This window comes from Mytilus californianus, unplaced genomic scaffold, assembly GCF_021869535.1.
Source record: "Mytilus californianus isolate M0D057914Y unplaced genomic scaffold, xbMytCali1.0.p SCAF_8, whole genome shotgun sequence".
Lineage (NCBI taxonomy): Eukaryota > Metazoa > Mollusca > Bivalvia > Mytilida > Mytilidae > Mytilus > Mytilus californianus.
In genome coordinates this window covers 12,293,954-12,306,335 of record NW_026262734.1, presented here as the reverse complement: position 1 = coordinate 12,306,335, position 12,382 = coordinate 12,293,954, and the positions used below count along the sequence as shown (strand labels likewise).

Below are 12,382 nucleotides of genomic sequence, written 5' to 3'. Positions count from 1 at the left end.
AATCATGTAAATACACATGAACTCCTTTTTAGCTCACCTGGCCGAAAGCCAAGTGAGCTTTTAACATGACTTAGCTGTAGATGTACATAATTGATTTAAATTACTAAAGGTATATACTCCATATGGAGGTGCTCCTACTTACAGGAGGCTTATACACAGAAGAATAAAACCGAGCGCCATCTGTCGTCATAATGATCGTTAGTATAATACAACGATGACATTTAACGAATCGATATGTTTCAAGTTACAGAACATCAATATACGAATTTCAGTGTGTCCATGGCAAATATTTAAGTGACGTGGTTACAAATGAAGAATGGCAAAATAAGAAATAGTATACGAATGTTAGATTTAATGAATAACAAAGTCGCAAAGAATCTCAAAGTTACAAATGTTGAATTTCAAAGTTGCAAATACAGATTTTCAATATACGAATTTTGAAATTACACAGTTACAAGTTACAAATTGACAATTTACGAATTAAGAATTTTGACCCCGTTGACTTTCCATAGACCTTCAGTAGGAAAACTGACAATCCTAGGCCACCGAGGCCCCTGAAAAGTATAATAGATACATGTACAAATGTAGATAGAAACTTTAAAAAGCAAAAATGTTCAGTAGGACATGATCTACAAATATGTCAATATGACTGATTGTCAGTTAACTCTTTATAGAGTTATTGCCCTTGCATGATGATTTTACCAAAAATTAGCCATTTTAGAAGATGCAGGCCGAGACATATATACATATGTGTATATATGTCTCTGATGCAGGTGAGCGACACATGCTCTTCAGAGCATTTTGTTTATTTAGTTACTGTCTTAATACATGAAATTTGGGAAACTATCTGAGTAGGATAGTCTCTTTTCTCACTAAAAAAGGCTGGAACGACTGCCGTAAGCATGATGTTTGAGTGTGATTTTTTTCATGTATGCTTCAAGTTCAAACATTTAAAACCATTTTTATGTTTCTATACACTACAAATGTTTTGGAAAAAAGTGAATTTTCCTAAAAAATTGCACTGCCGGATTTTAAGCTTGATTTACCTTTTCCGTTGCTCTTACATGACCGAGTACAAAAATTGTCTGCCCCACAGAGTAGGTAATCTATCGTAAAATGATATAAACACCGGAGTCAAAAGTCGGTAACATAGTCTATTATGTATAAATTCGCCCGGAACCGAATCAAATATAATATACACATTATCACTTTTTTTGTGTATTCATTTCAAACTATTCGAATTTTTGTTCAATCGACTGATTAGATTATTTTCAATATTTTCACCGTAAGTGAAACATGTATTACGAATTGATAGTCCTTATTACGTGTTGGGTTAATTGAAATTTTTGCATAATTGTTTTTGGGTTTTTTTTTCTAAACACGATTCTGTCTAGCCGACTTTCTGAATAAGTTCCTTTGGAGCTTTGTCTTTCCATTCTGTGAATCCTCCCTGAAAAACAAACATTCTTCGATTTAAGATGCGAATAATTGTCAATATCTTAAGACAGCTAGTGTGTTGTATTGAAGATTTTCTATTGTTGAATATGAAAATAGGTAAGAATTAAAGAGCTGAAAACTTCACCTGGCGAGTATTTATCTGTTTTGTCTCACGTGCACATGCTTTAACAAGTTTATATTTTTACATAATATTTCAAACTTGAAACTTTTTATTAGTCTATTCAGTAATCACAAATTGTGTTTTTATTCTGAAAAATACTCCACGCATTTATGTCTTCACATTAAGATTGGTTGATTGTTGTTTGCTTAAGTCTCTTCATATATAAGACCGAACTCCAAACTAAATAGGTGATAGACAGCTGATATCAGTTATAAATACAAAACGGTAAATATTTATGTTTAATCTGAATTAAATTTAGTGTATGAAGATGTAGAAACACGTTGACGTGCACAGAATACTCCTGTTTGTAATTCGAAATATCGGAAAACTGATACGAAAAGTTCGCACACGTTTTAATTGATTTAATTTAGCTGCTTGACAAATATGAAGTAATTCTGTTCAGTTGTCTCTGAGAAAAGTTTGACAGAAATATTTGTTGGACGAACGGAAAAGGTAATTGCAATATAGCCCGTCTTCTAGACTGGATATTCAATGAATGCAGTCAAGGTGCAGACGTCCGATCTCAAAAGATTGACTGTAACCTTTTGGTAAAGATTTGGTAAAGATACACAACGTGGTAAATGAAACGTAAATATAATTTTTTTAAACTCAACGCTTCACTAGAAAAATCACACAACATATAAAAATAGCATTGGTCTACAAATCTACATACCAGAAAAACTGAAGTACCAGGACAACCACACAAATGGAGGATAAAACATAGACCACATGAAGACATTCCACTGTTACAGTGAGTAATTACAGATTTACTTAAATCTACACCAGCCGACGATAAATCTGAAATTTACAGTACTCTTTGTATTAGAAATGCATTTCCAACAAATTCGATCATCGATATTATAACAACAACTGTCATTCATTAGCATGATTGGTATTCAGAAACTATATGTATACGTAAGGGAAAGGATATAATGGTACTATTAAATCAGGGCTTTTGATCAGTACTTGGTTTACAAAATGTGTGCCCGAAACAACAAATCCAGTATTTTGATTGATTTATATCCGAGTCTCAGTACGATAATTGTGCTCGAAATATTTATGACCACAAGACTAGGAATACTTTGTACAGCTAATATTCAAACTCCTTTTTGTTAAACTGATCGAGATCAGGTTTTTTGTTAATTCAAATTTTGTTTATTCTTTCCTATTTTCCCTAAGATGTTTAAAGAGGTATCAATAGCAAATTTCTCGTGGCTTTTTATTTCACTCGTGGGATCAAAATCGCCGATTATAAAACCTTTCTGAATTTGTATATCAAATAATCTTAATGGTATATGTACCAGATATTTCAACAGTTTTAGATATTATCTACGAAATATAAATGTAAATGTGCTATGCATTGCTCTTGCAGACACTTTAGTAGTTGCACATTTTACTTGTTTTTTTTTTGTAAAATTTTGATGGATGATAATAATCAAACGTAATGAACTTGTTCTGAAAGAAAAGATAATACATGGCTTTAAGTTTTTTTGTTTTGGTCCTAATCAAATTTGTGGATTAATAATCATGATTTTCAGCCAGTCTTAGGCCTTCATAATTTGGTTAAATGTTCCAATATAAACATAATTCTTTAACAACCTTATGCTTACATCTCATCACAAAACATTACACTAACCGTTTTTAATACTTGTTATACTTTTCAGTGTTCCATCTTCTTGGTTCATCAATGATGACAATGGAATATTCTTTGCACCTTTGATGTTACCAGAACTCTCTTAAAAGGTTAAACAAAATCTGTTCATTAAATGCGATCCTCCAGCAGTTATTACAGTTTTATGGACATACAGTATTAATTAACTTTTCATTTAACACTCTTTCTTACGTTCTACTTAGATAAACTCATGCAAAATAAAGCATTAAAGAAAGAAGAAAATATTGGTTTCTCGATTACAAAGATTATAATATCATAAATACAATTAGATTAGTATCAAAATTTAATTATTAATTTAACCTTTAAAAATGTACCAAATTTATATAAAGCATCTGGCATTAACACAATGCACGGTTTCAACCTGGTTCGCCGTTACAGATTATTTTTCTTACATGTCACCTACCTCCTTATTCCCGTCCTTTCATCGGTACGTAACAGGAATACCCCTCCGAAGCACAGGATTTCATCTCCATCTGAGATTTCTATAATTTCAGCCTCCATCAACCATTTTAAATTGTGAACAGGGAGTCCTCAAAATCTTATAGCCATCGCGTTAGGTACCAATAGAATTATTGTGTTGGAATTATATTTAGAATACATTATAACGTGCAACCACATTTAACTGACCTGGTCCGGAATATTTATGTTGATGTCGACTGTCACATATCTGTATGCTGTTCGTCTCAACTCTGTCTACCATGTCGGCATAATGTCTAATATATTCATTTGTAAAGTTTGCAGAAAAATTCCCCAGCTAAAATAAATTGACAATTGAATTTTTCTCTACGAACTATTACTCGATTAGAGTGTCAAAATTAAAATACCATACTCGTAAATCTATGTATTTGCACCTTTTTTTAAGTTAAGGCTCGACATACTCTTACTTTATGAAAGCCAGTATTGTTTTTAATGGTATGTAAAATCGTATTTTTTTTTATTAAGTACATAAAGTTATTCGGACACATTGATGGTGATTGTAAATTTTCTCCTTTAGGCCACTCCAAATATATTCATAGTTCGCATGGATTTGCTCGCTTCAAAATTGTGGAACCTAAAAAAATGTTTAACGCCATTCCCTGATGACTTTCTGAATTATCGCTCTATTGAAATAAAATCATCAATTTCATTTCGATAGCCACACAATAAATAGAAAATAAAATGATTTGTGTTAAAAATTATTTCTCGCTCATGAAAACAGAAGTTTTGTAAAATAAAATTTAAAATACGCCTTCCTCTTACCAATTTCAGGTATGGCTGGCTAAAATGATAATTTCAGGGGGGAAATGCACTCGCTCTAATTTGTGCACATAAAAGTCTGAAGAACAAGTAATCAATTTGGAATGGCCTTATGATACAACACTTTAACAATATAAAAATAAGGAGATGTGGTATGATTGCAAATGAGATAACTATCCACCAAAGTTCAAATTAAGGAGATGTAAGCAATTATAGGCATCCGTACGGCCTTCAACAATGAGAAAAACCCATACCGTATTGGTATAATGGTTGTATGGTGTACTATTATTACCTGTCGCTTTGAACCAACATCAGTTACAGGAAAACCTTCTTTTTTCCATTTCTGTAATCCACCATCTAGTATGGATACCTTTTCGTGTCCAAACACCTATTGGATTAATACAGATTGTCACTCTGATTAGAATACAGATCCTGTAACCACACATAATACATAAACTGGACCCAAAACAATTTTAAACCAAAACAATTTTTAACCATAACTTTATAATATTATTTTATTAGTGTAATGCAAAGTTATTATTATCATGATAAAAAAAAAACTTGATACCTAAATGTTATATATATTGTTGATATGATACATTTGTCTGAGAATTGTTTCAAAACAAATTATATCAAACAAGTGTAAGTTCACCCGGATCGGACGTCTAAGAATGTATAAGTGACCTGCATTCACCCAGATCGGACGTCTAAGAATGTATAAGTAACCTGCATTTGCCCGGATTGGATGTCTAAGAATGTATAAGTAACCTGCATTGAGTTTCAATACTTTTCAATGTCACCATGCATTAAAACTAACATTGTTTCGTTCCCGTTTTATGCAGTTCACAATAATTTCCTATTTGACATTCAATACAATTATTTTGTAATTGGTTTGGCTTTTTTTTCGAGTGCCAATGATAAGGAAGGAAACAAAAACGCGTGTCTGTATATTAGTGTGATATCTTTGTTAAGGTTTTTTTCACCGCGCCGAAGTACGCCTATTATTCATAATACAATAATGAAAAATGATCTAGTTCGATCATAATTCTCTTTTCAGAGAAAATACTGAAATATAATTATCTCATAAGTAACTATTGAATTTTGAAAATGAAAAATGAAAAATGGACGTTCTTCAACGCGGTAAATTTTTCAGTATAAAACAAATCTTTTTCTCTGCACAAGTTGAAAGATTTGGGTTTGACACAGTCGTGATTTGAAGTCTTGACCTCCCACACTCTAGGAGAGCATACAACCAGCTGACCAATCACGCGGTTAAGGACACTAAAGGACCATAGGAAAAAAGAAAAAAAGAACTATAATATTATAATTTTTTGTTCATTTTCAAACAATATTCTTATTCTTAGCTTGTATACATTCATCTAGTGTCATAGAATAATCTTAGTTTGAATATCCACCATGCTCCACCGGACATAATTAATCCGTTAGGTGGACACAAATAATCCGTTAATGTCCAAGACACTTTAGAAAAAAATCTTACCTTGAATGTCAACCACGCTCCACCGGACACAAATAATCTGTTAATGTCCAAGACACTATAGAGAATAATGTTACCTTGAATATCCACCACGCTCTACCGGACATAAAAATAATCCGTTCATGTTCGAGTCGCTATAAAGAATATCCTTATCTTGAATGTCCACCACGATCTACAGGAAATAAAGAATCCGTTCATGTCCGAGTCGCTGTATAAAACAATCTTACCTTGAATGTCCACCACGCTCTACCGGACATAAAGAATTCAGCCATGCCTGAGTAACTGTATAAAATAATCTTACCTTGAATGTCCACCACGCTCTACCGGACATAAAAATCCAGCCATGTCCGAGTCACTGTATAGAATAATCTTACCTTCAATGTCCACCACGCTCTACCAGACATAAAGAATCCGCGCTCATGTACTTGTCATTGTATATAATAATCTTACCTTGAATGTCCACCACGCTCTATCGGACATTAAGAATCCGCTCATGTCCGTGTCACTGTATAAGATAATGATTGTTGGAAACAACAGAAATCAGCACTGACCCAGTTGGTAATGGCATCCTGAAAAGCATTAAAGACCCAACCACACTGAGATCCCTATTGCTACTTGCAGACACCCTACCACACATAGCTGATAAAAGTTGTCATCTGATTGACAACTGACAACATCATCAATCTCTGACTTCAACACAAAAGTCAAAGAACCATTCCTGACCAAATTGATTAACAACATTCAAGACAGATTTGTTGACACAGACATCATTGACCAGCTTTCAGTGCTTGATTTGAGTGGTACACCTGATGAACTCCCAGCACTTTATGGGTTCAATGAGATGTGCAGCCTAGCAGACCACTTCTCAATGGACCCAGAAGAACTACAGACACAATGGCAAGACTTCATTCAACTACTGAACACCCTGACAGCACAGGATAGGTCAATGACAAAATTACTACAGCTTCTTCACAACTCCACAGTCACAGGACTCAAAGACATCTATCACTTGGTATACAGACTTCTAAGTGTGGCCACCACACTTCCAATTAGTACAGCAGAGGTGGAGAGGGTATTCTCACAGGTGAATCTTATTAAGACCAGTCACAGAAACAGCATGAAGACCAGAACATTAAACCAACTACTAAATGTAAAATTGAACTGTGATGACACAATTTTTGCTAGCTTACTTCAACCTACAGTTACCCAGTTCTTTAAGGCCAAAGACAGAAGGATCAACTCTCTGTGTTAGGAAACTTATGAACAATTGAACATTAGAACTGTAGAAATGATAGTGCTGTATCTACATTCATGTTTTATTATTTTTATTTCGTAGTGTTTTTATTATTCATGTGAGGTGTGAATGTATAATGACAATGTATGAATGACTTATAATATATTTAATGCAAATTTTATAGAATAAATAATCAAAACAACAACTTATGATACATCTTTATTGTAAAAAAAAAAAACAATGCGAAACAAGACGGATACACACAGAAACGACTCAAAAAAAATGAGAGTTGCCTTTTCCTAACCTACAAAAGTGTCCTGCCCTCCACTGGCACCCTGCCCCTTTCAATTTCTAGCTGGAGCACTGTAATCTTACCTTGAATTTACACCACGCTCTACCGGACATTAAGAATCCGCTCATGTACTTGTCATTGTCACTGTATAATCTTACCTTGAATGTCCACCACGCTCTATCGGACATAAAGAATCCGTTTATAGATATAAGAAGATGTGGTATGAGTGCCAATGAGACAACTCTCCATCCAAGTCAAAATTTATAAAAGTAAACCATTATAGGTCCGAGTCGCTGTATAGAACAATCTTACCTTGAATGTCCACCACGCTCTACCGGACATAAAGAATCCAACCATAACGGAGTAACTGTATAGAATAATCTTACCTTGAATGTCCACCACGCTCTACCGGACATAAAGAATCCAGCCATGCCCGAGTAACTGTATAGAATAATCTTACCTTGAATGTCCACCACGCTCTACCAGACTTAAAGAATCCATTCATGTCCTTGTCATTGTATATAATAATCTTGTCTTGAATGTCCACGACATAAAGATTCCGCCATGCCCGAGTAACTGTACAAGAAAATCTTACCTTGAATGTCCCCCACGCTCTACCGGACATAAAGAATTCAGACATATCTGAGTAACTGTATTAGCAAATCTTACCTTGAATGTCCACCACGCTCTACCGGACATTAAGAATTCAGCCATGCCTGAGTAATTGTATTAAAAAAATCTTACCTTGAATGTCCACCAAGCTCTACAAGACATAAAGAATCCGTGCATGTCCTTGTCATTGTATAAGATAATCTTACCTTGAATGTCCACCACGCTCTACCGGACATAAAGAATCCATTCATGTCCGAGTCACTGTATATTATAATATGATCGTCTTTGTTTATGCCAGCTTCTCTTGCAGTTTGTTCAAATGTATCAATTCTTGGTAGATTTCTTGGAAAAATATCACAAAACTCCGCTTCGTCCATTATCTTGAAAAATACTGCTCCGGGGATGTGACAACTGGAAATTCGATAGAAATAAAAACTCAAATGAATTTACATGCTAAATGTTCTTCAAAATGAACACAGGCATCTGTTAGTCGGTAGTACTATTAATATGTAACTCTAGAAAGCTATCTTTATACAAAGCAATTGATATTATTTCAATAAATTGTTCGTCAAACCTCTTTGTGTATTGTCTATAGTAAATATATACAAACTCCCTTTTTACTGACTCACACACTCCTTTTTGTTCCGACTCGTGTGAATATACAGTATACATACTCCTTTTTGTACTGACTCGTGTAAATATACAAACTCCTTTTTGTTTAGTCTATTAAAACCAGCCCCCACTATCCACTTGCGTTTGTACCTACGAACGCAAGTGGATAGTGTTTGTACCTACAAACGCAAGTGGATAGCGGGGCTGGTTTTAATCAGACTGCTTTTTGTTCCGACTCGTGTAAATATACAAACTCCTGTTGGCAGTACACCCTAAGGCTTGCGTAGGTCTGGCTTGGTTTGTAGTTCATGCGATTCTCTCATTTTAAAAACTACGGAAATATATATATATATACGTTGCAAGACCTATTACAGTGTACAATAGAAAAGTTTACACAAGGTTCTGGTTTACTGTTTCACAGTACCAGTCATACTTGTTTTACCTTTTATACTGGCTTTCCATATCTTTCTGTGATGACCATGATACGTCACAGACCACCACATTATCTTGCAAAGCTTTGTCCACTATCTCGTCTTTAAGCCACTGACAGCTGACCAATGGTTCTATTTTGTGTGTCATTTTTTAAACTGAAAATATTTAGTAGGAGAACCTATGAATCAGCCGATTGTTCTTAAATTTGAGTATTTAGCTGTGGTAAGATCCGTAAGTGTTTCTCTGATTTTACGAGATATTTGTCTCCGTTTGTTTTCTGTTCTGCTTTACAAAGTTTATGTTTTTATATGTTATATAGAAAATGTCTATGTAAAGTAAGTAATACGATGGATATTATTCTGTTGTTTTCGAAATTACTGTCAAAAGTGTCGGTGCTTTTTGGTCACTGAACCGTAGCCAAATGTTACTTTTTTGATGATTTCGTTTTCTGCATTCTGTCACCAGTTAACTTACTATCCGATTGATACAGATAGCTTTACTGTATGGCGATTTGTTTTTAAATTAACTTGATTCGTATACAATATATATTACATGTATAAGTAACAAAACTATTTGATGCGCTTGTACTCACAAAATCCAAAAATATAATTTCGCTGTACTAATAAGTATTTTATGTTACTTTGTATACATTTCTTAATCCACTTATTGAAAAGAAAAAGGAATAGGTTTGTGATCTCAAAAAGCTAGACAGGAACCGGCTTGTCAATGGATATCAATGCTTTAAGGTATTAATTAATTAAATCCACTGTATTTGTATATAGAATATGTATTGTTCGTCAGTGGTGCTCGAAAACACACGATTGAAAATCATAATATATCAAAAGTTGACGCGCAATAAACTCCTAATCATACCGTTTCTACAGAAAAATACCTTTTGCTGTAACGATTTGTATTTGTTGTTCCTTCGTGTGCCTTTCTTAGTCCATTGATCGATCTTAAAAGGGATAGGGTTGTAAGTAAAATCTAAATTTCGGGATAAAAAACAACAAGCTTGCGTTGTAGGAAAATATGTTATGTATTTACACTAGGTACGAAGTTAGAGATGATCAACGCAAGCCATACTTTTTTCTTGTTTCTGAAGGACATACTACAGGTAGTAAATCGTGTGGCATTGGGAATGATTTATTTCGTAGTTCAGTTTATAAATTCAATAAATTCTCAGCTTAGTTTTGTATTTTACTAGGCAAGGCATGGTTAGCTATTTCCATTTCTGTGTCATTTGGTCTCTTGTGAAGAGTTGTCTCATTGGCAATCATACCACATCTTCTTTTTTATATGGTTAGCTATTTCCATCCATGTATCTCCCTTGCTCTGATGGCTCGGCCTATTTGGTCATTAAAGTAGTATAGTTGCTTTCTGCAGAATTTTATTCATTACATCTTCGAAAGTTGATAAAACGTTCTTGATGTTTTAAGTTATAATATAGCAATGTCATAAATCCTCGAAAACAACCAAAATGAAAACTTGCAGCAATATTGCACGTATAACAACACTGGATTAACAATACTTGAAAATATCGACGTTAACTGCATGAAGCTATAAACCTTGAGTTTATCATATCATTTTTTGTTATGACATTCTAAAAGTTTAATTCTTCCTTATTTCTAACAATTACCCTAACATACTTTAAATTTGTAAACTTTTTTTTTCAAATACAAATGAACATCATTCATTTACCATTCATACTGCTGTTAAAGATAATTTCGGACTGCTTTGTAAAAGGAATGATTGTAGGACAAAACACATTGCTTTGTATCTGAATGGCAATATATTTGTCATTCAAGTCACTATAATAAACAAATTACTTACCAACTTACATATAATCTAGCTTTCGATAAATGTTTGCCCTTAGTTCTGAATGTCATTCCTAAATATACATATATCAAAACTCCTCAAATTATCAGAATTATAAATTTGAGTTGCCTTAAATAATTTGATAAAATAGTTCGAAAATAGACATAATACCGATAATAATGTTGTCAGAACATCAATGTACTCGTATGAGGCTCTGATACTGTAAGTATTACATAAGATTCAAGTACTTTTTAAACTGACTGACTCCGATAATGACATAAGTAAAAAGAAATATAGGTCTTACCTTAATCTTCTACATATTATATACATGTACTAGTTACTTATAGTTACTTATCTAAACAGGATTTTGAATCATTTCAGTGACAATATTCATATAAATCAGGGACACTACAAAGTTATGACACGCATGTTTTCGTTGACAAGGTTGAGTGTTCTGAACTGTGATCATATTTAACATGTTTAATATACCTGTGTATTTATTTCATTAGAGCAAGTAACATGAATTGATCCCGCATTTTTTTTTCAAATCTTTTTTTATATTTGAATAACCCAGCCGAGTGGCTGCAAGCTTGGGTCTAGCTATCCCATCACAGAACTAAATGTAATGTTACTACATGTTTCTGTTTATGTGGAATTCCTTCTATTTATTATCAAATTCATCACTCGTGATGATAAGTACAGGTAAATCAATTTCTATGTGACATTTGTGTATGATCAGTGGTAATGTTGACATACATTTACGATATAAATATATTCATTCGTTGTGTGTGATATATATGTCTTCAATGCAGTTTGATTATATAGTGCCGTACTTACGTAAGCTTTCGCCTAGTTAAAACTTGGTACATCACATGGAATTTTCCCGCCTTCTGAGTTAATACGGAAATGGAAGCGTCAACTTGTACAAACTTCACTTACAGTGTAAACCATATATAAATAGTAGTTTTATAAGATGATGTAATATAATAATATAGGGGTAATACCACCATTGATGCCTCGATAGCCGATTGGTCTAAGTAGTTCATCTACTTAAAGACAACAACGTAGTTAGCCTGTCAACACTGGGGTTGTGAGTTCAAACACCGCACATGTCAGGTGCGTGCGACTCCAATCTTACTTGACTAGGATAGTCAGTTTTCCTGCCAAAAGGTCTGTGGTTCTCTCTGGACATTCCGGATCCTCCCACCAATGAACACTAACCACCACGATATAGCTAATGGTGCTGAAAGTGGCGTTCAATACCAACAATTAATCAATTAGATATAAGAAGATGTGGTATGAGTGCCAATGAGACAACTCTCCATCCAAGTCACAATTTGTAAAAGTAAACCATTATAGGTCAA

The 12,382-nt window shown here is 33.8% G+C and overlaps 1 protein-coding gene across 2 annotated transcripts; it reads right to left on the bottom strand.

Annotated features, from left to right (window-relative positions):
• Positions 1 to 337: 337 nt before the first annotated feature.
• Positions 338 to 12,035, bottom strand: LOC127712090 (thiosulfate sulfurtransferase-like). Of its 2 annotated transcripts, none has more exons than XM_052218299.1 (8): positions 11,856 to 12,035; positions 9,214 to 9,358; positions 8,366 to 8,570; positions 4,819 to 4,914; positions 3,918 to 4,044; positions 3,255 to 3,353; positions 2,292 to 2,416; positions 338 to 1,450 (listed from the first exon to the last, which is right to left on the bottom strand). In XM_052218299.1, the coding sequence occupies exons 2-8, from the start codon at positions 9,348 to 9,350 to the stop codon at positions 1,391 to 1,393; spliced, it is 849 nt and encodes a 282-aa protein (XP_052074259.1). In that variant the 5' UTR covers positions 9,351 to 9,358; positions 11,856 to 12,035; the 3' UTR covers positions 338 to 1,390. The 2 variants fall into 2 exon arrangements, with proteins under 2 accessions (XP_052074259.1, XP_052074258.1); XM_052218298.1 differs by lacking the exon at positions 11,856 to 12,035 and adding an exon at positions 11,323 to 11,460.
• Between the last annotated feature and the right edge of the window lie 347 nt (positions 12,036 to 12,382).